Source organism: Macaca mulatta, chromosome 17 (genome assembly GCF_049350105.2).
Source record: "Macaca mulatta isolate MMU2019108-1 chromosome 17, T2T-MMU8v2.0, whole genome shotgun sequence".
In the NCBI taxonomy this organism is placed as follows: Eukaryota; Metazoa; Chordata; class Mammalia; order Primates; family Cercopithecidae; genus Macaca; species Macaca mulatta.
Window position 1 is genome coordinate 31,618,824 of NC_133422.1, and position 25,705 is coordinate 31,644,528.

The window sequence follows — 25,705 nt, forward strand, 5'->3', positions numbered from 1 at the left end:
ACCTGTAATCTCAGCACTTTGGGAGGCCGAGGCAGGTGGCTCACCTGAGGTCGGGAGTTCAAGACCAGCCTGACCAACATGGAGAAACCCCGTCTCTACTGAAAATACAAAAATTAACCGGGTGTGGTGGCACATGCCAGAGGCTGAGGCAGGAGAATCGCTTGAACCCGGGAGGCAGAGGTTGTGGTAAGCCAAGATCGCGCCACTGCACCCCAGCCTGGGCAACAAGAGCGAAACTCCATCTGAAAAAAAAAAAAAAAAGAATTAAGATGCCAGAATATGACATAATATCACATCACATTTTGGAAAAATGATTGTTAATTCCAGATTGTTGATGCTTCTTTTAGAAAGCCAGATTGGCCTGTATATAAAGGCAAGGTATTCAAGATAGGTAGCTTAGCAAGGAGTCAAATTCAATGCCCCCACTTTCTAGCTTAATGATCTTGGACAGGCCACCCATCCTCTCTATCCCACAGGGTCCTCATCTGCACTGTGGAGATAAGAATATGCCTACGTTATGTGTGCAAGGTCCTTAGAAAAATGCCTGGCAGACAGTAAGCTCTCAAGAGATCTGAGCCCAGCATAATGATACCTACTTTGTGGAATTACTGTGAGCCTTAAGTGAGATAATGTATTTTAAGTGTTGTCACATAACGAATTAATGGTAATAACAATAAATAAATATTGTCACATATAAAAGAATAGTAGTCACCAGTGGCCACTGAGTTTAAATTCATCTGAGTGTTATGGAACTCAGATATGAAATGTCTGAACACATGACACCATCCCAGAATTGAGAGGATAAGGTGTATTTGAGGGAAGTTATACACAAGGAAGGTGCTGTGGAAAGTGAAGAAAACTTATAAAGAAAAGAGCAGATAGAGAAGAGAGCCTTAGAAAACAGTTTATCACTGAAGAAATAATGGATTCAGGGTGGGGCCCATGAAAGACAGGCAGATGGAGGGCTAGGAGAAGAGGAAGCTACAATAAGAAAAAAAAAAAAATTAGGAGAAAGAAAAATGTCCTAAAAATGCTGGAATGAAGGGAACAAGGCCTGTGATACTGGCTGGAAAAATGATACAGCAAGAAGGATTTTCTAAGGCCACAGGTGGGGACGCTGGCTGACATGTTGCCAGGTGCCTGTGGTTTGGGCTAAAAGGTACTCTGAGATCCAAACACAGAAAAGCACATAACTCCTCCATATCCCAAAGAAACAAGGAACTAATATGGTCTTTTAACCTGGAATTGGAGAGTACAAGAAGGACAAGATAAAGTCCTTGTGCCAAGGAGTTTATCTAAGAGTCAGGAGCGGAGCAGAGCAGAGGCTGGCCAACTAAATGTGGATTGTCTGTCAGGGGGCGGGATGGTGTGTGGAAAAAGCAAGGACTATTCAGTGTGTAACTCGTGGTAAATGAAAAGGATTTAGCTCCATAAGTTGGGGGCAAACCTAAAGCCACATGAGCAACATATCTATAGACTATTGACATCAAACACTCAATGACCAGCTACTAGTATGTACCTTGAAGACACTTAGAAGATGCAGGAAAGGCCAGTCCCCAGATGACAGCAGGAAGAAATGTCCCTCTGGGGCTGGGCACGGTGGCTCACACCTGTAATCCCAGCCAGCACTTTGGGAGGCAGAGGTGGGCAGATCACGAGGTCAGGAGACCAAGACCGCCCTGGCTAACATGGTGAAACCCTGTCTCTACTAAACATACAAAAAATTAGCCGGGCATGGTGGTGGACACCTGTAGTCCCAGCTACTTGGGAGGCTGAGGCAGGAGAATGGCGTGAACCCAGGAGGCAGAGCTTGCAGTGAACCGAGATTGCACCACTGCACTCCAGCCTGAGTAACAAAGCGAGACTCCATCTCAAAAAAATAAAATAAAATAAAAAAGTCCCTCTGGGTAGGGGCAGTAAGGAATAACTTAGGCCACTCAGGGGATAGGACGGGGAGTCTTGCCCCATTTTGACAAATAATGGTCTATGTGGTTCCCTGGCTTTTCTGGGTTGATAGGGAGAAAAGGAAAACTGTTTTTCCACAGTTTTGGTGGAGAGAAACAGAGGGAGAAAAAACCAAAAATCTTATGAAGAAATGATCCCTTCCCCATTGTTTGCATTTTTAGAAATTATTTAATATGTCTGAATACTTAGTATTTCCTTATCATTTCCTTATCTTCTACAGTGGTAAATCCCATTATCTCACTGGTAAGCTACTCTCCTAGCTATTCCCAGTCTTAGATACACTAACAAATACAGCGTTAGTACAACCAACAGCAATCACAGAGCGTTAATGAGTCTACTCCTGATCTCAGACTGGTAACTCTCAGGCAGCCCTGGATTCAATATTCCTTCTGATGAAGGCTCTGAGGAGAGACTCCTGAAGGAAGCAAGAATACCTACCAGCACACTCCTCCAGGGAACACAGGGAGGTCTCCAAGGACATTCCAGGGCAGCCGGGTCTGGAGGGGAAGGAAGTGAGACACACTCGGCGACGCTCTCTGACACCATCCCCACATGTGGCACTACACTGGCTCCACGGCTGCCACACTCCCCAAGTTTCTGCAAGGATATAAGTTATGCTTTTAATGCTAGTTCATTTGAGAATCAGTATTTAACTGCACCCAAATGAAACAGCAAAACTCAAATCTCAGGTCTTGAAAAGTCTGTAAGTTGAAGTGTTCCCAGAGATGAAGAAAGCTGAAAAGTGTTGCTCCTAACTTTAAAACAAAGAAAAGCTGTATAATTTATAAAGTCTTAACCTTTCCAGAACCCAAAAAAGAGCTGAGGTTGCAGGACAACTTAACTATCCTGCAATATAAGGAAAGATAGGATCCTCCAAGGAAAAATGAGATGCAACTCTTGTTTACCAGGGGCAGACACCAGGCTGCATACAAGGTGGTGAGAAAAGTTCACCTAAAAATGTAATGAACTGCCAAAAGCCTAGTGGGCTAGCACAGAATATAGAACCCCTATGACTCACATACACAAGCAGAATTTATACCCACTTGCAGACTCTTCTCCACGGATCTCATCAAATACAGGAAGCACTGGGGCAGGTGCAAGACCAGACAAAGCCTCCCTCGTGGTGGAGGCCCAAGGAGGGAAGGGGAAGCACTGTGGAAAAGACAGAGCCTCACCTGTCCTCTCTCCATTTCCTCTACTGAATAAAAGCTTCCACTTGGGGAAAGGCCTCAAACCCTATTATCCTAAGAGTACCAGTTGATATCAACTGCTTCTAGAGAATGGAAAAAGAAACTCCTTCACCCTTGGGGAAGAGCCAAAACTATCGTGGACCCACACTATTAGAGATCTTCTACTACTGGGGAGGGGCGGGATCATCAAGAAGGTCCCATTCCAGAAACTTAGGAACACAGCACTTGCCTAAGACTGAGGCTGAACTAGTACAAGGGAATGCCCTCCCTCTACTCCAGGCTAGCAAGTGCCAAGTATCAAGTAACAACAGTTGACTTCTGGGGAAGAAGCATAGCAAAAGAAGAAAGCCTCTCTGATGTGCAGGTTCACACCTAAAGCTGAGGGTGGGACAGAAGCATGGAGAAAACCCCTATAGTCATGCAATGCCTTCCCTAAACACTAAGTAACACTAGAAGAATTTCAAATGTGGTAAGCACTGAGGGTAGCCATAACAATGGTAAAAACCCATAATTCAATTCTTTACTCTATTAACCCAATACCAAACTAAAGGCCTAGCAAAAACAGAGCTATGATCATTTCCAGGCATAAATACTTCCATGTCTATAGTTTTTCAAACAAGGTGTCCAACTTTCAACTCAAAATTATTAGGCACAAAAAGCAAGGAAAAAAAAAAAAACGTAAAACTATTAAGAGACAAAGTAATCAAGATAACCAGACTCAGATCTGACCCAGATATTAAAACTCTCAGAGAGATAATTTAAAGTAGTTATGATAAATATGCCAAATACTTTAGTGGAAAAGTTGAACAAGATGCATAAACAGATGGAAAATTTCATCAGACTGTTGGAAACTAAAAAGTCAAATGGAAATACTAGAATTTTAAAATATGGTAACACAGATGAAGAAGGCTCATCAATAGACTTGACACACAGCTGAGGAAAGAAACAGTAAATGTGAATACAGGTAAATAGAAATGTCCCAAACTAAAAAACACAAAGAGGAAAAAAAGAGTAAATAAAACAATAGAAGACCTAAGTCCCATACATGTCATTGGAATACCAGCAGGAGAAGATAGGACATGATAAATACGTCCAAGAACTCTCCAAAGTTAATGAAAGACCCGAAACCACATATCCAAGATGCTCAGAAAACACCAAGCAGGATAAATACAAAAAGCAATACTGTACCCAAACTGCTGAAAACCAAAACCAAACCAAAAAGTTTGAAGGCTGTGGCTGAAGGGTAGGAGAATACACCACCAGAGAAGAATGACAATAAGAATTATAGCTGACTTCTTGACAAAATTATCCAAGCCAGAAGATAATAGAATGTCATCTCTAAAGTACTGAAAGAAAAAACTACCACCCCAGTAAAAAATACATATATATGTATATTATATGTATATATATTTCAAAAATAAAGGAGAAAGACTTTTCCAGAAAAAAAATGGAGATCACGTATTACCAGCAGTCCTTCAATACAAGAAATGTTCAAAGAAATCCTTTGGACAGAAAGAAAATATTAACAGACAAAAATCTGCATTTATATAAAGAAATGAAGAGTGCTGGTAATGGTATATATAAGGGTAAAAATCATTTTTCTCACTTTTAAATGCTCTAAAATATCATTGATAGCCTAAAACAAAATAGTGGCAATGTATTGTTTGTTTTTTTGTTTTTGTTTTTGAGACAGTTTCACTCTTATTGCCCAAGCTGAAGTGTAATGGTACAATCTTGGCTCACTGCAACCTCCACCCCCGGGGTTCAAGCAATTCTCCTACCTCAGCCTCCCGAGTAGCTGGAATTACAGGCATGCGCCACCCATCCAGCTAATTTTTGGTATTTTCAGTAGAAACGGGGTTTCTCCATGTTCGTCAGGCTGGTCTTGAACTCCCGACCTCAGGTGATCTGCCCACCTCGGCCTCCCAAAGTGCTGGGATTACAGGCATGAGCCACCATGCCTGGCTATATTAAGTGTTTAATAGTATATGTAAAGTAAAATTATGGCAATGATCACACAAAGAATGGGAGGAGTGAATTGGGAGTGTATTGTTCAAAAGTCCTTATACTACATGTGAAGCAATATAATAGCTGGAGGTAGACTGAGAGTAAAGATATATATTATAAACTCTAGGACAACCACTAAATACAATTTTTTTTTTTTGAGACAGAGTCTTGCTTTGTTGCCCAGGCTGGAGTGCAATGGCGTGATCTCAGCTCACTGCAACCTCTGTCTCCCAGGTTCAAGAGATTCTCATGCCTCAGCCTCCCAAGTAGCTGGGATTACAGGTGTGCATCACAATGCCCAGCTAAGTTTTTGTATTTTTAGTAGAGACAGGGTTTCACCATGTTGGCCAGGTTGGGCTTGAACTCCTGATCTCAAGTGATCTGCCTGCCTCGGCCTCCCAAAGTGCTGGGATTACAGGTGTGAACCATGGCGCCCAGCCCACTAAATACATTTTTAAGGTATAAACAATAAACCAATAGTGTAGTTAAACCATTAAAATATTCAATTAACCTAAAGTAAGGCAGAAAAAAAAAAAGGAAAAAACAGAATGGATGTAACAAATATAAATCCAGCAAAATAGTAGATCTTAATCCAACCATATAATGATAAAACTAAACACTAAGTTAAAAGACATAGATTGTCAGATTAGATAAAAAAGCATGATCCAACTTTTTTTTAAAAGCCCACTTTACATATAAAGACATATATATGTTAAAAGTAAAAAGACGGAAGATATGCCTTATGAACATTAATCAAAAGAAAACTAGAGTAACTACATTAATATCAAACAAAATAGATTGCAGAACCAGGGATATTACCAGGGATAAAGAGCAACATTATATAGTGATAAAAGGGTCAGTTCAGCAAGGAACCTCAATCCCAAACGAGGATGTACCTAACACCGAAGCTTCAAAATACACACAAAACCCTCCCAGCCATTATTGATTGATACATGTGAATTTCTCATCCAAGCAGATATGCAATCACTGCCAGACAGAATAAATGAGTAATTTCTCTATAAATAATTACTCTGGCTGGCATGGTGGCACACTCCTGTAAATCCCAGCACTCTGGGATGCCAAGGCAGGTGGATCACTTGAGCTCAGGAGTTTTGAGACCAGCCTGGGCAACAGAGCAAAAACCCATCTCTACAAAAAATGCAAAAATTAGCCAGGGATAGTGCCATGCACCTATAATACCAGCTACTCGAGAGACTGAGGTAGGAGGATCACCTGAGCTGGGGGAAGCCGAGGTTTCAGTAAGCCATGATCACACAACTGCACTCCAGCCTTGGCAGCAGAGTGAGACATTGTCTCAAAAAAATAAAATAAAATAAAAAAATAAAGAATTATTCCAAGTCCCCTGTCTATCAGTACCCATCCAACCCCAAGTTCTATCAGATCCTGCCAACACTAGGCACCAAAACACACTCTGCATAAAACACTCTCTTCATCCTTCATGGACAGAAACTTCTAATGCAGTCAAAGGTATACAAAGCACTACAAAACATAAAACGTGTAGAGCAGATGCATTCTCAGGTGAGCCAAGTGGTGCAATCTGGAGTGAGTAATGGAATATGAGTTCTTTAGAGCAATTAAAAGGATTTTCACAAGAGTGGGAGGGTTATAAACCAGTATCCTGGACCAACATCAACTGAGGTGTTGTAATTATGTTCCATCTAGAGGTCCAAGTGAACATAATGTTGGTTCTGTGCCTCCAAGATCACACTGGAGCTCCTCATACAGCATAACAACGAGCTGGCTTTGTCTTCAAGGCTTCAGAGCTGTTCCCATACTAGGCCCCCTTGCTTGAAAAGCTTTGAGAATCTCCTATTAAAGTCTCTCTGAGTTACAGTATTGTGATTTATTTTGGGAAAATCTACTGGAAATCCTACTACTGTAAATTCTAAATTGAAAATTAAATCAATATGTAGTTTATCCTTCTCCATGCTCATATTTAAGACCACAAAAGGTAGAATTACACATGCTAAGAATCTTTTGTTATTCCTTCTGAACTCTTTTACTTTATATAATTTATTTAAGTACATAAAGTCATTTGTCAAACTAAAAATAAAAATTCCACTAGTGAGGATCAGAAAAAAAATCAGTTTTGATTTAAAAAGTGTATTTTTTGATTAAAAAATTATATATATATATACACACATATAAAATGGAACTCATATTCCATTACTCACTCCAAAGATTGCACCACTTGGCTCACCTGAGAATGCATCTGCCCTGCACGTTTTATGTTTTGTAGTGCTTTGTATACCTTTGGCTGCATTAGAAGTTTTTGTCCATAAAGGATGAAGAGAGTGTTTTATGCAGAGTGTGTTTTGCTGCCTAATGTTGGCAGGATCTGAGAGATCTTGGGATTGGATGGGGACTTGGAATAATTCTTTTTTTTTTTTTTTTTTTTTTTGAGACAATGTCTCACTGCTGCCAAGGCTGGAGTGCAGTGGTGTGATCATGGCTTACTGAAGTCTCGACTTCCCCTGGCTCAGGTGATCCTCCTACCTCAGCCTCCTGAGTAGCTGGTACTACAGGTGCATGGCACTATCCCTGGCTAATTTTTGCATTTTTTGTAGAGATGGGTTTTTGCTGTGTTGCCCAGGCTGGTCTCAAACTCCTGAGCTCAAGTAATCCACTTGCCTTGACCTCCCAGAGTGCTGGGATTTATAGGAGTGCACCACCATACCTGCCAGAATTGTGTGTGTGTGTGTGTGTGTGTGTGTGTATATATATATATATATATATTTTTTTTTTTTTTTAGATGATGTCTTGCTCTGTAGCCCAGGCTGGAGTGCAATGGTGCAATCTTGGCTCACTGCAACCTCTGCTTCCTAGGTTCAAGCAATTCCCTTGCCTCAGGCTCCTGAGTAGCTGGGACTACAGGCATGTGCCACCATGCCTGGCTAATTTTTGTATTTTGGGTAGTGATGAGGTTTCACCATGTTGGCCAGGATGGTCCTCAATCTCCTGACCAAGTGATTCACCCACCTCGGCCTCTCAAAGTTCTGGGATTATAGGCATGAGCCACTGCAGCCAGCCAAAAGGAAAAATGTTAATGTCAAAAAAAATCTCATTTTAAAATGCTGTGTTCTTTTCCCTTGAAAGTAAAATCATAGCATGTAGGATACCAAACAGTAAAACAAAATGAACATTTAAGCTAAGCTTTTATGTCTCAATTTCTAAATCAAATTAATCAAACAGTAAACACAGGAAATCACTCAAAACAATGAACAAATTTAAGTAGGCAAATATTTGTAAATGTCTTAAGTAACTCCTTCTGATCCCTGAGATCTCTGCTAATAACTTTGAGGAAAATACTTGGCAAAATGGGAACTCATTAGATAACTGTAGTTCATACGTCAGAAATGAAGAGCAAAATGACCAATACTCCAAATAGTCCCACTTGATGAATGAAAGGCTGTTTCGTTTGTCCTGTTTAGATGTCCATACATGTGCTCGCACTACATGACAAACCTGTTTGTCCAGGCTAAATGCCTTTCAGCCTATTATGGAGGGTTTTGAATAAGCAAAATATGTCTTCAATGTGAAAAGGGAGGTTTGTTTCTACCCATAAAACTATCTGAAGGAATACAGCCTTTGAAATATTCACATCTGCAAGGCATTTTGTTCAAGAAACCAAGGTAACTAAACAAATCATGATTATAAGAAAATTCTATAGACATAAGGGAGTAGCTATAAGCAGTAGGAAGAGCAGTAGCAGCTGGGATAAGCAGTTCAGATTTTCTTTCCATAGACAAGGCTTCCTTATATTGAACAAATCATACTTCTGCTTGGGCCTGTGGGCTCCCAAGTGGTTATGGGTGTTCCAAGAGATGGGTGGCACAAGATGAAACAGTAAGTTAAGGAGGAAAAAACAGAACCTTTTTTTTCCATCTAAAAGCTTTGTACTGTTTAATACATGGATTGACAGTCAATTTGCATAGAAGGCAGTCACAGAATAGTGGTCAAATTAAACTCTCAAGCTATTCTATCTGGATTTGTGTTCTGACCCTTCTATTTAAACACCATTGACCTTGGGCAAATTACTTAACCTTTCTGTGCCTCCATTTCATCACCTATAAAATTGACAATGTAATGAGTTGAACTCATAAACTTGTTATGAGGACTAAATGGGTTAATATCCATAAAACAGAACAGTGTCTGGTGTGAATCACTATGTAAATATTTATCCCATTAAGTGGAATAAAGATTACAAATAGTCATTTTTGCCAAATCCATTATGTATTTGCTACCAATTGTTATTTACATATTATCCTAAGATCCTCAGACATATTTGGAAGAAGAGACAAACATAAAACACAGAGATTGAGACCATCCTGGCCAATATAGTGAAACCCTGTCTCTACTAAAAATACAAAAATTAGCCGGGCATGGTGGCGCATACCTGTAGTCCCATCTACTTGGGAGGCTGAGGCAGGAGAATTGCTAGAACCCAGGGGGTGGAGGCTGCAAGGAGCCCAAATCGCGCCACTGTACTACAGCCTGGGCAACAGAGTGAGACTCTGTCTTAAACAAACAAACAAACTATTATTCTATTTTCAAAAGGAACTAACAAATTCAGTGTGAGTCAGTGGCTCACACAAGTCATGGTGAGTCCCTAAGTGGCACCATTCGGCAAAAAAGACACTCTTTACTGGTCAGAGATAGAAAATAAAAGGAGAACTCAGTTCAGTCATAAATTTATATACTAAAAACACAGGAAGTCACTGAGGTTCCTGTCTCAAGTATAAATTTAATTTCTCAGACCAACAGAGTCAGAGCTGGTCTGCCACACCAAGAGGCAGGGTCTCCAGGCATGTTTAGCTCTCCCAGTTACTGCCCCAGCCCTGCTGTTCCGATGTGTCTCACAGTTGCTGCATGAGGCAGCCCCACAGGGAGCCCCTGACTACCCTCCACCTGGACACACAGAGAACCACTCCCGTTCTGCCCTTTTCCAGTGTCTTCCTGCTGCTGCTGCTGTGGGGAAAACTCCAGCCTTTAGACATGGAATGGAAGCCACCAAGGTGAACCTCCTGCCCCCATGTGACCTTAATTAAATGACCCCAATTTCTTGATTTCCCTTGATTCATTTCTGCTAAATTCAGTGAGATTTTTTTCCCCCACGAATAATTTCTTTTGAAAAGGCAAGAATATTGGGCCAGGCATGGTGGCTCATGCCTGTAATCCCAGAACTTTGGGAGGCCAAGGCAGGTGGATCACCTGAGGACAGCCAACATGGCGAAACCCCATCTCTACTAAAAATACAAAACTTAGCCAGGCGTGGTGGTGCACATCTGTAATCCCAGCTACTCGGGAGACTGTGGCAGGAAAATCACTTGAACCTGGGAGGTGGAGTTTGCAGAGAGCCAAGATCGTGCCACTGCACTCCAGCCTGGGCGACAGAGCAAGACTCTGCCTCGGAAAAAAAAAAAAAAAAAAAAAATATATATATATATATATATATCTTAGATGAGTAAATTCGTTCAACCTAATTGTTTTTCTCCTAATACCTAGTTGAGACTAGCCAAATCTGAGTTCAATTTTCACTTAATAAGCATTGAGCACCTCTGAATGTGCCAGGCATACTAAGTGGGCCAAATAAAGACCATAAAAAGCTTCAGAGCAGCACGAGTCAGGTTTTGCCACCAAGTGAGCTTCCCCCATCTGCTGTGCAGAAAGGATTTATAGGGGGAGAAAGACATTAAACAAGCAATGGCAGAAGTGATAAATGCCATCAAAGAAGAACGAAAAGATGCTGCCCCAGCTTACAGCAGAGGAACTGAACCTGAGGTCATGGAAGAGTAACCCAAGTGGAGACTTGGAGGATGGGTTAATGTTAACCAGGGGAAGGAGAGAGGAGGGTGTCCTGGGCCCCAGTGCAGAGATGGTGACTGCGAGGATATGGTGACTGCGAGGATGTGGGGGCAGCCTGACCATGGAAGGTTTTATGGATTTGCATCCTCATGCCTAGTGAAATAACAGGTTTTAAGAAAGAGAATAGCCTCAGCTGACCTGAATTTTAAACAATCCTTTTGGCCGCAGTGAGAGAAGCAAGTGGACAGATGGAAACCGATTAGGAATCTGTTCTGAGCCTAGGCTAGGGGTAATGGAGATTTAACCCAAGTGGTGCCAGTGGAACTGAAGAGAAGTGGAGAGATTGAGACACTCAGGAGACAAAGCCATAGGACTCAGTAATGTAGCATTTATAGGAGGTAAAGAAGAGGAAGGCTCCTGGCTTCTGGTTTGAACACTAAGATGGTTGGTGAAGTCCTACACTGAGAAGCAGGGTTAGGGGGTACAATGATGAGTCTTGGTCCAGAAATGCTGCTTCTGAGGTGCCAGGGAGACATCCGAGGGATGCAGCGCCTGGATGCAGGGGACGAGCAGGGAAGAGACGTCCACCTGGAGCCATCAGCATCAAGGCTAATCACCTGGCAAGTGTGTGAAGAGTAAATGAAAGACAACCAGCACTTGACAGACAGTGGAACTGGCAGGCCAAGGAGACTGTGAAGAAGCAAGCAGGGAGCGGGGAGGTGAGCAGGGCGAGTATGGTGTCACAGAATCAAGGTCAATGAAGACGCTGGCTGAAGTGTCCCTGGATTTGGAGTCCTGTACCTCATTTGCTGGCTGCTTCAGTGAGAGTATTTCAGGGGAGGACTGGGGCATGGAAGCCAGTTTGCAATAGGTTGAAAAGTGAATGGGAGGAAAAAAAAAAAAAAAAAAAGAACTCTCAAGCACAGACAAATTTTTCAAGCAGTTTTTGGGCTACTGAAGGAAGAAGAAAGAGGGTGATGTCTGGGGAGGACATGGGGTCGGGATGGTTTGTTTTGGGAGAAGAGAAATAAGTACATTTCAAAACTGATGAGAATGAGTCTGTAAAGGAAGGACAGTTAAGGATGGGAGAGAGAGGGGATAATGACTAACAGAAGGTTCCTGAAATGAGCAGAGGGGCTGAGATCCACAGTGGAGGGAAGGAATAACACTTCTTCCATGGCGGCAGGAAAGCAGGGGAGAGGATGGGGTGAGAGGATGGGTCTGACATCTACAGGTATACAGATCTTTTGGTGGGAGGGTGGAGTTCTCACTTAATGGCTTCCAGCTGCTCTGTATGGTAGTTGGCAAATCAACTCTGAGAGTTAATCAGTGGGCAGGGGTTAAGGTCTGAGGGGAGTGGAGGAGGTCTGAAAGGACTGTTGTGTAGAACAGGAGCAAGACCTGGTCTGGGTGACATGCTGAGCAGTACGCAGGCCCTGCCAAGGGTGAAAGCATGATCCACCCATGGTGGCATCAGGCCACCATGATGTAACCTTGTCACTCAGCCTTAGCAACTTGGGTGCAGTGGGTGGCTGGCAGATGGCTGGATACATGCAGAGCTGGGGTGTGTCCTGGTAAGTGTATCGAAAGGAGAGGCTAAGGAGTTTAGGATATTGGCAGGAGGGTGGTTAAAGGGATGAGCCATGGAATCTACGCTGGATAGAAAAGAAGTGCAAGGAGGGAAGTGGCCAGTGGTGGAGGAGAAAGCCAAAGGAAAGGGTCTTAAGGAGACGAAGTGGGTAAATTTGCAAAAAGGAACAGTGGGGGTTACAATCAGGCTCGTGCAGTCAAGGGACACTGGGCTTACCAGGGATAAAGATAAAAAGCAAACGAGACCATTTCTGCCAAATTAAACTACTTGCTAAGACCAGACTTTCCCCCAAGAAAAGGGAAAGAAATGCAAAGAGCAGCATAGGGAATTAATGGAATTGTCATAACCCCATTTCTTCATGATTAGGTAGGGTATTACACAAAGAATACAGAATCCCAATACATTTTTAGAAATCTTGCTTTGATTTCTCACTAAAAAGGCCACATTCCTATAATGAATGACTTAAGAGAGAAGAGACTTAAGAGGACTTAAGAGGAAGACAGAAGTTGCTAATTTGGGATTTGGCTTTGAATTCCAATAATCTCTGCCATGAACTTACCATATGATTTAATAATGGGATTTTTAAAATGTAATGTTTATTCACCACTTCCTAAATGCCAGGCACTATCCTGAGTGTTACATGTTGATTTCGTTCAATCTCCATGACTCTGAAGTATGTACTTGTATTGCCCCTGTTTTACTGATGGGGAAACGAGACGTAAAAGACATTAAGTAGGTTTACCAGTATTCTTACTTTTTCAGCTAAGGGTGATAATGCCAGTTGGTACATTGTAAGGCATGAACCATAAAAATGATGGTACAATTCACGTAAAGTTCACCTAAATTCTAAATAATTTTGATTACATGAAGGATTTGATTTAAAATGTTAAAAAATCTCAATACAAACCTAAATTTCTCCGAATCAGCATGCACTCCTTCTCCTTTGCAGAAAAATGGCTTCTGCTTGAAATGCCAAAGTCAAAGCAGTACTTATTCTTCCCCATGTCAAACAAAGTACAGTTAAAAATTGTCCTCCTCTCTCCCAAGGGCAGGCTGTTTTCAGCCAAGTGAATGATCCTCTTCCCAGGGGATCTGGGTGCCTCCTTGAAGACAGTGACCACTCCTTGGACGAAGGTGCATGGTGGAGGCAGCACCATCACCTCTACCCCGGACTCACATGTGAGTTCTGGCACCATCACCAGTTTGTATCCAAATTTCTGGGCCAGGTCAATGGGTCCTGTGGAGGTAATGACTGAGTCTCGCCCAAGCAGCTTCAGCACCACGGTGACATACGCTTCTGGCCCCACGGGTGCACAGCCAAACTCAACCCACTGACCTTGAGCAAGTTGTGTCCTTTTGCTGGTTCTTATTTCCAGTGGCTGTCCTGAATTTCTTCTTGCCTCAGGAAGACTGTTGGTGAAGATGACATCCACTACAATGTCGGGCTTGTCCACAGGAAATGGGCACAGTGGTTGACTGGTAAATAGGCCCACTTGGAAGGTGCCTTCTGCTGCCTTGGCACTCCTATTCAAGTCAACGTGAAAGACCGGCCATTCCACCTTCAGAAAGGCACTTTTCTCCCACCAGGGGAATGGAGTGCTGTTGTCTGTTGCTTCTGGAATCATTGTGAACCAGTAGTCACCAGCCTCCTTGAAATAGAAGCACTCAAACTTGAGTGTTCCCTGGGACTGGTTGGTCAAGAGGTATTTGGCAGTTACAGTCTGATTGGTGTTGGCCTCCAACAGCAGGACAGATACATTCCTCAGTGTCCCATTAGCACCATCAAAATACTGGAAATCCACATACACTGTGTCGTTGCTTAGTGCTACATGGCCTGGCTCTCTCAAGAGGAGATATTCAGCTTCTCCAAGAACTGAAATGAAGTGGTCAGAATTGGTTTTTAAAAGGTGCATTTGAGAAGGACTATTGGTGACATTGATGAAAACAGAATTAAAAAAAAATTTTTTTTGAGACAGGGTCTCATTCTGTCACTGAGGCTAATGTGCGGTGGCACAATCACTGCCTGCTATACTCCCAACCTCTTGGGCTCAAGCGACCTCCCACCTCGCCCTCATGAGTAGCTGGGACTACAGGCACATGCCACCACACCCAGCTAATTTTCTTTTTGTAGAGATTGGTCTCAAACTGCTGGGCTCAAGCAATCCTTCCACCTCAGACTCCCAAACTGCTAAGATTATAGACATGAGCCACTGTACCCAGCAGAAAACAGCATTTTAGACAAGAGAAGGTAGAACTGAGCCAGGGATGATGTAAAATGATACTGAGTACAGATCCTGGAAGCTGGCCATTGTGCTCTTTCCATTCTGAAGTGATTCTGTTCCTTCTTCATGTTTCATAGTCATGTTAAAATAATTAGTGGTAAATACTCCGAATTCACCACATTCAACAATGTGATATATCTGCAATGAAAATCTATACAGCTTGAATAATAATTTTTAGGATTAAAAACCCAGTAGCTCATATTGTTAATCATATTCTGATGTTTAGATATTTGGGGAAAATGGATATACAGTGAAGAGAAAGCTGGATCTAAATGACACAATACAAATTGTTCTGGACTATTTTAAATGTAAAACCCTAAATTTACTTCAAAGTTATTATTTTCTGATATTCAAGAGAAGCACTGGGGAATTTTTACCAGTAAAGGAATCAGTGTCCTCAGTTGTATGAGGCAGACATATTTAGATGGATAAGAAATGTTGACACTTTATTCTGCATGGATAACCAAAGGGATAGGGTGAACATTTATGAAATAACTAGGCTTGTCCTTGGCAATTTAATGACATTACAGCAACTTGTATTTGCCTAGATAGGACAGATGACTACTACTTCTCAAGTATCATTCTGTTAGGATCAATCATATCTTTTAAAAAGAGACCCAGCAGAGCAGCTTAAGTGAAAAGTGCAAAGAACAGACACACAAGAATTCTTGTTTCTATTTTGAATCCTATCCAAATACATATCAAAGGAGGCAGAATTTGGCAATGCAACAGTCAGCTGGCCCGTGGCTAGGGTAAGAAACAGTTCTAGATGTAAGGGACTGAAGTTCCCTTTAGGTTTGAAAAACAACTTGTGTAAATATGAATTTTTTTTCTTATTATATATGCCTCATGAATATATATGTCCAAAGGGGCCCATGTGTTTTTTTGTTTGGGCTGGTAGTCTTTAAAATACCCTTATATATAAGCAATCAATGATTATTAGAATCAGCACATGAATATCCTGGCACACAGAAGAGTTTTTAATTAGCACAGCATTTCACCTAGTTCTCATTTGAGATGAGATGAAATAAAAGACATGAAACTTGGATGACTTGAATGCTTGATTATCACTTGTTTGAAAACCATAATCGGATAAAGTTCTTTTTTTCTCCAATTAAGCAAAAACAAGTTGTGGGATATTCCCTTTTGTTTAGAGATGACTCAAAGTTGAGGAAGGTGGCTGATTCTGGTGCAGCTTGTATACTGATTCAGACCCAACCTGGTACCTTTCTTGAACTGCTGGGTAAAGAGACCCCAGCACTTACCACAGCCCAAGGAAGTACTTAAGACTGAGAACAAAGTCATACTAATTTGGATCTGAAGGGGGCAGGATGGTTCTGTGGTCCATTTAAGAATAAGAGGCATGCACCACTTAGTTAACTAATGAAAGTCTATTGCAGGCTGGTCCGATGGTAGCAGGTTATCAGAACTTACTAACAGTAGTGTCACCAAAGTTGGTATATGACCCCCAACTACTAAATTTGACTGGCTAAAAAAAAAAAAAAAAAAAAAAAAAAAAAAGCAGTCTATTGTGTATGACAGGGATTGTCAATGAAGCAAATCAGATTCTGATTTGATGGGAGACAGTCAATGAGAAAGACACACATGCCCCGTTGGAAATGGAGAACAAAGATGCAATTGATGGGTTCCAGCAGCAGCAGATAGGAGGTATGTACTAGAGGGAGAATTTGCTACTTTAGAACTCCTGTTAGAAAACTACAATTTGGGCCGGGCGCGGTGGCTCACACCTGTAATCCCAGCACTTTGGGAGGCCGAGACGGGTGGATCACCTGAGGTCAGGAGTTCAAGACCAGCCTGGCCAACATGGTGAAACCCTGACTCTACTAAAAATACAAAAATTAGCTGGGCATGGTGGTGGGCGCCTGTAATCTCAGCTACTCGGGAGGCTGAGGTAGGAGAATTGCTGGAAGCTGGGAAGCGGAGGGTGCAGTAAGCCGAGATTGCGCCACTGCACTCCAACCCGGGCCAACAATAGCGAGACTCCATCTCAGAAACAAACAAACAAACAAACAAACAAAAAAAAACACTACAATTTGGTTCTACCACATCCTGACTACTATAGTATACAGGTAATGGTATATTTTGATCAGTATTAAGTAGAGATAAAGGGGGGTAAAACAGATCTATGACAATACCTACTTTTTTAATTTTATTGGTGGCTTGTGCACTCAACTTCTATGCTCTTTTTTATGCTCATTCAACTTTTATTTTCATATTCCAGTAAGAAATTTTGCTCTTAACAACACCCTTGTATAATTTGTTTAAATGGAGAATTTCAATGCTTTATTTATCATTATGAAACCAAGAACACATACTTTTTGTAGAAGGCTGTCACATGTAGAATAATCTGTGTTTTTTTGTTTTTGTGTTTTTGTTTTTTTTTTTTTTGAGACAGACTTTTGCTCTTGTTGCCCAGGCTGGAGGAGTGCAGTGGCACGATCTCAGCTCACCACAACCTCCACCTCCCGGGTTCAAGCGATTCTCCTGCCTCAGCCTCCCAAGTAGCAGAGATTATAGGTGCGTGCCACCACGCCCAGCTAATTTTTGTATTTTTAGTAGAAACGGGGTTTCACCATGTTGGCCAGGATGGTCTCAATCTCTTGACCTCATGATCTGCCCCCGCTCGGCCTCCCAAAGTGCTGGGATTACAGGCGTGAGCCACCGCATCCAGCCAGAGTAATCTGTTTTTAAAGAAGGGATACATTACATTTCTTTTTTGTTTGATTTGTTTTGTTTTTGAGACAGAGTCTCACTCTGTCACCCAGGCTAGAGAGCAGTGGCACGATCTCGGCTCACTTCAAGCTCCGCCTCCCGGGTTCATGCCATTCCCTGCCTCAGCCTTCCAGGTAGCTGGGACTACAGGCACCCGCCACCACGTATGGCTAATTTTTTTTGTATTTTTAGTAGACGCAGGGTTTCACTGTGTTAGCCAGGATGGTCTCGATCTCCTGACGTTGTGATCCACCCACCTCGGCCTCCCAAAGTATTGGGATTACAAGCATGAGCCACTGTACCTGGCCAAATTACTTTAAAATAAATGAATCCCACATTGGCTTTCCTTAAAACCGGAGTCTTCTTGTATAAATAAACTTCTTAAAAAAGAAAAGACTGAGAAAGGAAGTCTACTGAATGAAATGAACAGCAGTGCTCTGGTCCATTTAACCAACTGTGCCATTCACATTACACAAGCCAGTGTCCTCTATATCTTGGATCAAAATTTCTTCACCAAATTCAAAAACAACTTCCACTCCCATACCATCAACTGCCTAGATGTCTATGAAATATTTGGAAATCATCAAAAGAAAAGTAGTGAAGATTACGTCATATTGTTGATTCTATTGGTTCAGTAGTTGTATAAAGCTCTCTGAGAAATGAACTCAATTTTTAGTTGAAACGAATGAAGAGAACAGACTTTAAGTACCTACTATCTGCTCATTCAGGGTGTTTCGCATTCTTGATATTATCATAACAACCCTGTGAAGTCAATATTATTGCTGAGATTGAAAGAGATGAAGAAACTTTTCTAAGAGCACGCAACTTTCAAGGATTGAAATTCAGATTGGTTCCAAATACACGTTAGCACCAAAACTCTGTCAAGTGAAATCTTATGTAGAACCCTAATATACACAACATCATTGCATGTGTGTATGAAGTGATTTATCACACTGAATTACAGGGAAATCAAAGAGAACTCAAGGTAACATGCTTGCCTCCAATTTTTTAAAATTTGAGAGAGTTGGTTTTTTTTTTTTTTTAAAGAGTTAAAAATATAAAGTGAAATATGAATCAATCATGCAGAATCACTGAAGCATGAGAGAATCCAGGGTTGCAAGGGTCACAGTTTAGAAAGCACTGCACTGTAGACCCTACCCTCCCTCCTTCATGAAGAGTCATCAACATCAATGCATTTACAAATGTCATATTTATGTTTTATTCCTACCAATAGCATTAAGTATACTCACAATACTCACCATAGTCACAGAGCACCACCAACAATAGATTTGAAAAGTCTTTCAACATTGGTTTCATTCTGATCGGCAAAATCCCAGGTCTTTAGTCTCCTCATGTCCTTTCTCACGTACAGATTGTGATTTTTTTCCTCAAAAACACCTGAAATTAGAACCTCAAAAAATGATGGCTCCATTCAATGTGATTGATAAAATAGTAATCATGAAATGACAAAACCATTCTAAAACTCAAACTTCCTAAGTGATATTGAAAGGAAACTAGAGAGGACATTAATTTTCCCTGGGGCAATGACTTACAATTATACAAGCCCCTTTCATTCCATTATAACTCACAGGTCAAGAATATGCAGGTATGCCCAACACCCACTAAGATTATCTTTGCACAACACCAAAGTCTCTTCCCTTTATAGCACATCCTTAAGTAGAGAGTTTATTGTTATTTGCTTAATTTTATCAAAGTTAATAACCAATTTGGATACATTTTCACATTATTTATCTGCTTGGCATTTCACACTGATAAATTTACTAAATTTCTGCTAAACTTTAATTTAGCATTGTGCTATATATACTCAAATGCTCCCTGCCTGGCGTCCACAAATGGGCTAACACTTCCTTGCACAATTGGTGTGTTACCAGGATTGCTTCATTTATCGATTCCTAGGAGCTACATCCAAGCGATCAAAGCTTTTTTAAAAAAAGATACTCCAGAATACTACAATTAAATGTGAACTCCATGTGGCCCTCACTTCCCTTGTTTAGGGCAGCCTAAGGAGAAAACAGATAAATAACAATCATCTTCATCAGTCCTGAAATACTTGTTGCTGCTGGTATGCATCATGAGACTGGTGGTTCACACAGCAATCTTCCCAGTCTACCTAAGAGGGCAGGGAAGACCTTGCTGGCCTGTGGTTCACAGCTATTTGTTGGAAGAGGCACTTATTTTATTTAATTAATTTATTTATTTAGAGATGGAGTCTCGCTCTGTCACCCAGGCTGGAGTGCAGTGGCGAGATCTCGGCTCACTGCAAGCTCCACTTCCTGGGTTCACGCCATCCTCCTGCCTCAGCCTCCCAGGCAGCTGGGACTACAGGCGCCCACCACCACGCCCACCTAATTTTTTGTATTTTCAGTAGAGACAGTGTTTCATCGTGTTAGCCAGGATGGTCTCGATTTCCTGACTTCGTGATCCGCCCGCCTTGGCCTCCCAAAGTGCTGGGATTACAGGCGTGAGCCACCGCGCCCGGCTGGAAAAGGCACTTATTTTATATAGACTATTCAACTATAGAATAAGATACTGGGCATTTAAGATAGTTCTTTCATATTAGAGTCTAACAAACTATGTATTAATATTAAATACAACCAAATATATATTTTCTTAATGTTGATGGTCCCCCCCATTATTCACAGTTAATCTTTTTTTTTTTTTTTTTTTTTAAGACAGAGTCTTGCTCTGTCACCCAGCCTGCAGTACAGTGGCATGATCTTAGCTCACTGCAACCTCTGCCTCCCAGGTTCAAGTGATTGTCCCACCTCAGCCTCCTGAGAAGCTGGGATTATAGGTGTGCACCACACTCTTGGCTAATTTTTGTATTTTTAGTAGAAACAGGGTTTCACCACGTTGGCCAGGCTGGTCTCAAATGTCTGACCTCATGATCTGCCCACCATGGCCTCCCAAAGTGCTGGGATTACAGGCGTGAGCCACCACACCCAGCCCACAGTTAATCCTTTTAAGAAGCCAGAATATTATATTCCAAATACATGTTACATCTCTTCAGATAAGAGCACAAATTAGTGGAATTAAGAAGACTGATTGAAATAAGCCAAAATTCAATGGAAGGGAAACTGGTGTGTCCTATTAGCTTTCTTCCATTAACAGTGGACTGAACAAAGGAAATACTGTACTTCCTGAAAGGGAAGCAGAGATTTGAAGTGTAACTATGCAGACGATTAGGGCTCCCTCCTCTTCCCCGCCACCCCTACCCCCCAAAACAAAAAGAAAAGGGAAGAAGAAGAAAATTGTTTTGGGTGGAATTAGCCACAGATTTGACCCAATTCTTTCCTTGAACATGGACTGGGAAACCTGGCCAAAGTCAGCCAGTAAGATCCTTGCAGAAAGCATCATATCACTTGGGCAAGTGTGAGCACTTAAAGACAATTACAATGCTTCTTTTAAGTCACTGAGACCTGGTAACCAAACCAAGGAGAAGCAAGCTCCCAAAAGTTGAACTGGCTTCTCTCAGATTTGTTTGCTTCCACCACAATAACCTTTTTATTTTTGAAGCCCCAAATCATAACTGATTTTGTGATAACACATTTTCTTTCTTACGAAAATGATCCCTAAAACATAGAATGGTGAGATAATCTATATTTAGAGCTGAATGGAAAAAGACTTATAAAACAGACCAGCCTACTTGTCAATCATAATATGGAATATGATCATAACATTAGTCATAATATGTCTCTTTAATTTCTTTCTACCTTGCTTGCTTATTTTCTTTCAACTTGTTGTTCCAGATCCCGACTGACTTCTTATAATGTTTGGCTTGAGAATTGTTCTAGGAAATTAAGAACTTAGGTATATTTTATACACATTTGAAAATACTTCTACATAGCATTCTTGTATGTAAACTTTATAGACAAATTCTAAATGCATCAGCTGAGAAGGTGGGGAAAAGTTGTGAATATTCTCAACGGCTAACAGCATCACCCAATCTCAGACCCCATGTTTTTGCTGAAACCAGCTAGGACAAATGCTTCTAAATCTCCCTCCATAGCTGCAGAAAAAGAAAAGGAATCACACTAATGTCCATGGGACCAATGATTCGTGAAAAAATAAAAGGGAAAACGAAGAAAAGTTATTTTGTCCCTTCTGACCAACATGCACATGTTCCTGTGTATATATAGGAATAGTATTTATTGGGAGGAAATCTGTAGTTCCAAAGCAGCTCGTGTAAACAGGCTTCATTTATACGTTCATTCGAGTCTGCTCTGCCCTGGTCCCACGGGTTGGGTGCAGCGTTCCTGGGACGCCGTGGCTCGCCCCATCTACTCAGCTTCCCAAATGCCCGCAAGCCCAGTTCACGCTTGGAAATCTACCCCTCGTGTCGTCAGCTGAAAGCCCTCCTTAATGAGGACCGTCTTTAATTTAATTTAATCCTTGTATCTCATACTTTTTGTATCTCAGAAGGGATTTCTTTTTGGAAAGAAACAGTAGCTCAAGACGCGATTTTTCAAGGTTCTGTGGCCAGTCTCAGTCACCCGGCAACGTCTGAGCCAGGGCAGAGCCAGGTTCAGTTAAATTCGGGACTCCGAGGTGTGGAGACCAATACTCCTTAAAAGCGTCCCCTGGAGCCGAGGCGGGGGTGTGGAGGGGCCGCCAGCGTCCACCTGCGCCTTCAGGCTGCTGGGAGGTGGCAGGGTCCGGGGGCATTTCCCGACCCCAGCGGAGCCTCCGAGGGTCTCGCGGCACAGGAGCGCCCGCTGGGGCGCGGACGCCGGGATGCGGAGGGCGCTTCTTACCTTTCCAGACCGACGGGCAGCGACCCCAGGCCCGCCGGGCGAGTGGCGAGGCGGACGGGAGGCCTCAGGGGCCGCGAGGCAGCGCTCCGAGCATCCCGCGTCCCGGACTGCGCGCCCTGACCCCGCGGCGTTCGGCTCCTACAGCCCCGCCCTGGGCCGCCCCCGACGGCGTGGGAAGGGCGGGCACCGGGAGGGCGGGGGACACCCGGGACCGGGCGTGGTCGGCTCCCGCCCCTTCTGGGCAGCGCATCCTTTCCTGCCCGCCCCCAGCTCGCCAGCTGCTGGACAGGAAACAGGCAGGAAACGCGCGGCCAGCCAAGGTCCTGCGGCAGGGGGTGCGGCCCCGGCAGATGCAGGTCCCCTCAACACACACCCGCGTCCACAGCACACAGCCGGATCAGGGGTTTAACTAAGGACGAGGCAGCAATCTCCTGACACTTCACATTCAATCACTTCTACCCTAGTGTCATTTTCTTCAGGGAGACCACAAAAATTAAGTCCTTGAAGTGGCACAGCATGTGGGCTGTAAACTTGCTTTCCCAAATGTCATTGAAGAGTTTCAAAAGAACATAGTTCAGGTAAAGTGCATCTCCATTTTCCTTCCCTGGGGTCAGAATTGGTTATTAAAAATAACTAAACATTTTTAAAACCCTACTCTGCAAGTGTTAAAAGTTCTTTTTATGGGAATGTGAATTAGTTCAGCCACTGTGGAAAGCAGTTTGGAGATTTCTGAACTAAAAACAACTATCACTCGACCCAGCAATCCCATTACTGGGTGTATCCCCAAAGGAAAATAAATCATTCTGCCAAAAAGACACCTGCACTCCTATGTTTCTCACAGTACTATTCACAATAGCAAAGACATGGAATCAACCTAGGTGCCCATCAACAGTGGACTGGGTAAAGAAAATGTGGTACATACACACCACGTAATACTAAGCAACCATAAAAAAAGAACAAAATCACGTCATTTTTAGCAACATGGATGCAGTTGGAGGACAGTATCCTAAGTGGAACAGAAAGCCAAAAACCATATGTTCTCACTTATAAGTGGGAGCTTAAACAATGGGTACTCATAGACATAAAGATGGCAACAACAGACACCGGAGACTCCAAGTCAAGGGAGGGAGGGAAAGGGGCAAGCGCTGAAAAACATCCTATTGGGTACTACGTTCATTATCTAGGTGACAGGATCAATAGAAGCCCAAACCTCAGCAACATGCAATTACCCTTGTAACAAACCTGCATATGCACCCCCAAATCTAAAACTAAAATTTAATAAAAAGTTTTAAGTTTTTTGGAAAATATGAGGATAGATTCCACCTTAACAGCTGTGCTTGTTAAATTGAGTAAATGAGCGGTATGGTTTATGACTTGCTTTTCTTTTATGCAGAATATACCATTTGACAGCAAAACTAATATCCAGTAATGGAAATCAAAGCACAGTGGTGGCCTCTGGAGAGCGGATGACTGGAAAGAGGCACGAGGGAACTTTTAGGGGGCGACAGATATGTTCTATTGTTTGGAGTGTGAGTTACATGGATTTGCTAAGCATTTGTTAAAACTCGTTTGACTGAAGATCTGTGCATTGCAGTTTGTAAACTTTACCTCATTTTAAACATATTTTAAAATATGTGATTTGCAGATCTTTGACTCTATCACTTCATTTTTTTTAAAGGTAGCACAAGTATTTACCTATGTTACCAGAGGTATAAAATTTTCTAAGAACTTGTCTTGTCAGCCAGGTGCAGTGGCTCATGCCTGTAATCTCAACAATTTGGGAAGCCAAGGCAGGAGGATTGCGTGAGCCCAGTAGTTTTAGACCAGCCTGGGCAAAATGGTGAGGCTCCATCACCACAATAAATAAGAAATTATTTGGGAGGCCAAGACGGGTGGATTGCTTGAGCTCAAGAGTTCAAGACCAGCCTAGGCATCATGGCAAAACCCCGTCTCTACCAAAAATAGAATATACTAGCTGGCTGTGATGGCACATGCCTGTGGTCCCAACTACTTGGGAGGTTTAGGCAGTAGGATCACTTGAACCCAGGTGGAGGCTTCAGTGAGCCAAGATGATGCCACTGCACAGGCTGGGTGAGACCCCATCTCAAAAAATAAAATAAGAAATTAGCCAGGTGTGGTGGCATGTACCTGTTGTCCCAGCTACTCTGGAGGCTGAGATGGGAGAATTACTTGAGCCCGAGGTTGGGGCTACAGAGAACAGTGATCACACCACTGTACTACAGCCTATGTGACAGAGTGAGACCAACCAATCTTGTCAAATAGTTACTTCTAGCAATACTAATTAAATCCATCCAAAGTTTCAAAGAAGACTTTAAGGTGACCATCCAATTTCACTGCCAGTAGAATTATCTGGTCTAATCTCCATTCACCAATTTACACTAGGATTATTTTTCAAATACATACCACCCAGCCCCTGGCATTTCAGTTTTAAAAGCAAAAGCTCAGTGGAAAGAGCAGGCATTAGAGTTATAAAAGTACAAAAATTAACTGGTGTGGTGGTGTGCACCTGTAGTTCCAACCATCAGGAAGCTGAGGTGAGAGGATTGTTTGAGCCCAGAAGGTAGAGGTTGCAGTGAGCGGAGATTGTGCCACTGTGCTCCAGCCTGGGCAATAGAACCAGACCGTCTCAAAAAAAAAAAAAAAAAAAAAAAAAAAAATTATATGGGGGTATAAGGAACCCAGAACAGGATAAAACAATCTTGAAAATGAAGAGCATATTTGGAGGACTCACATTTTCCAATTTCAGAATTTACTACAGGCTGGGTGTGCTGGTTCATGCCTGTAATCCCAGCACTTCGGGAGGCCAAGGTGGGTGGATCACTTGAGGTCAGGAGTTTGAGACCAGCCTGACCAACAGCAAAAATCCATCTCTACTTAAAAAAAAAAAAAAAAAACCCACTAGCTGGGGATGTTGGCACACACCTGTAATCCCAGCTACTCAGGAGGCTGAGGCAGAAGAATTGCTTGAACCCGGGAGGCAGAGGCTGCAGTGAGCCGAGAATGTGCTACTGCACTCCAGCCTGTGTGACAGAGTGAGAGATGGTCTCAAGAAAAAAGAAAAAAAAAAAAAGAGCTTACTACAAAGCAGTAGTAATCAAGACAGTGAGATATTAGCAAAAAGATAGATATATAGCTAGAATTGCAAGTTCAGAAACTCATCTATGGTCAATTGAGTCTTTTTTTTTTTTTTTTTTGAGACGGAGTCTCGCTCTGTCCCCCTGGCTGGAGTGCAGTGGCCTGATCTCGGCTCACTGCAAGCTCCACCTCCCAGGATCATGCCATTCTCCTGCCTCAGCCTCCTGAGTAGCTGGGACT

At 42.4% G+C, this 25,705-nt stretch overlaps 1 protein-coding gene across 5 annotated transcripts in view; it reads right to left on the minus strand.

The window, feature by feature from the left end:
- THSD1 (thrombospondin type 1 domain containing 1) overlaps nt 1-25,705 on the minus strand; it is a 34,000-nt gene that overhangs the window by 7,177 nt on the left and 1,118 nt on the right. Inside the window, exons 1-4 of one of the 5 annotated variants that reach the window (XM_015121135.3) lie at nt 22,370-22,662; nt 18,854-18,992; nt 13,487-14,452; nt 2,404-2,562 (exon numbers count right to left, since the gene is read on the minus strand). In XM_015121135.3, the coding sequence (XP_014976621.3) occupies nt 2,404-2,562; nt 13,487-14,452; nt 18,854-18,911 (1,183 nt within the window). In that variant the 5' untranslated portion in view covers nt 18,912-18,992; nt 22,370-22,662. Of the gene's footprint in view, nt 1-2,403; nt 2,563-13,486; nt 14,453-18,853; nt 19,006-22,369; nt 22,663-25,705 lie in introns of those variants that run through there. The other 4 variants (XM_028837584.2, XM_028837585.2, XM_015121136.3 and 1 more) reach the window with 4 other exon arrangements.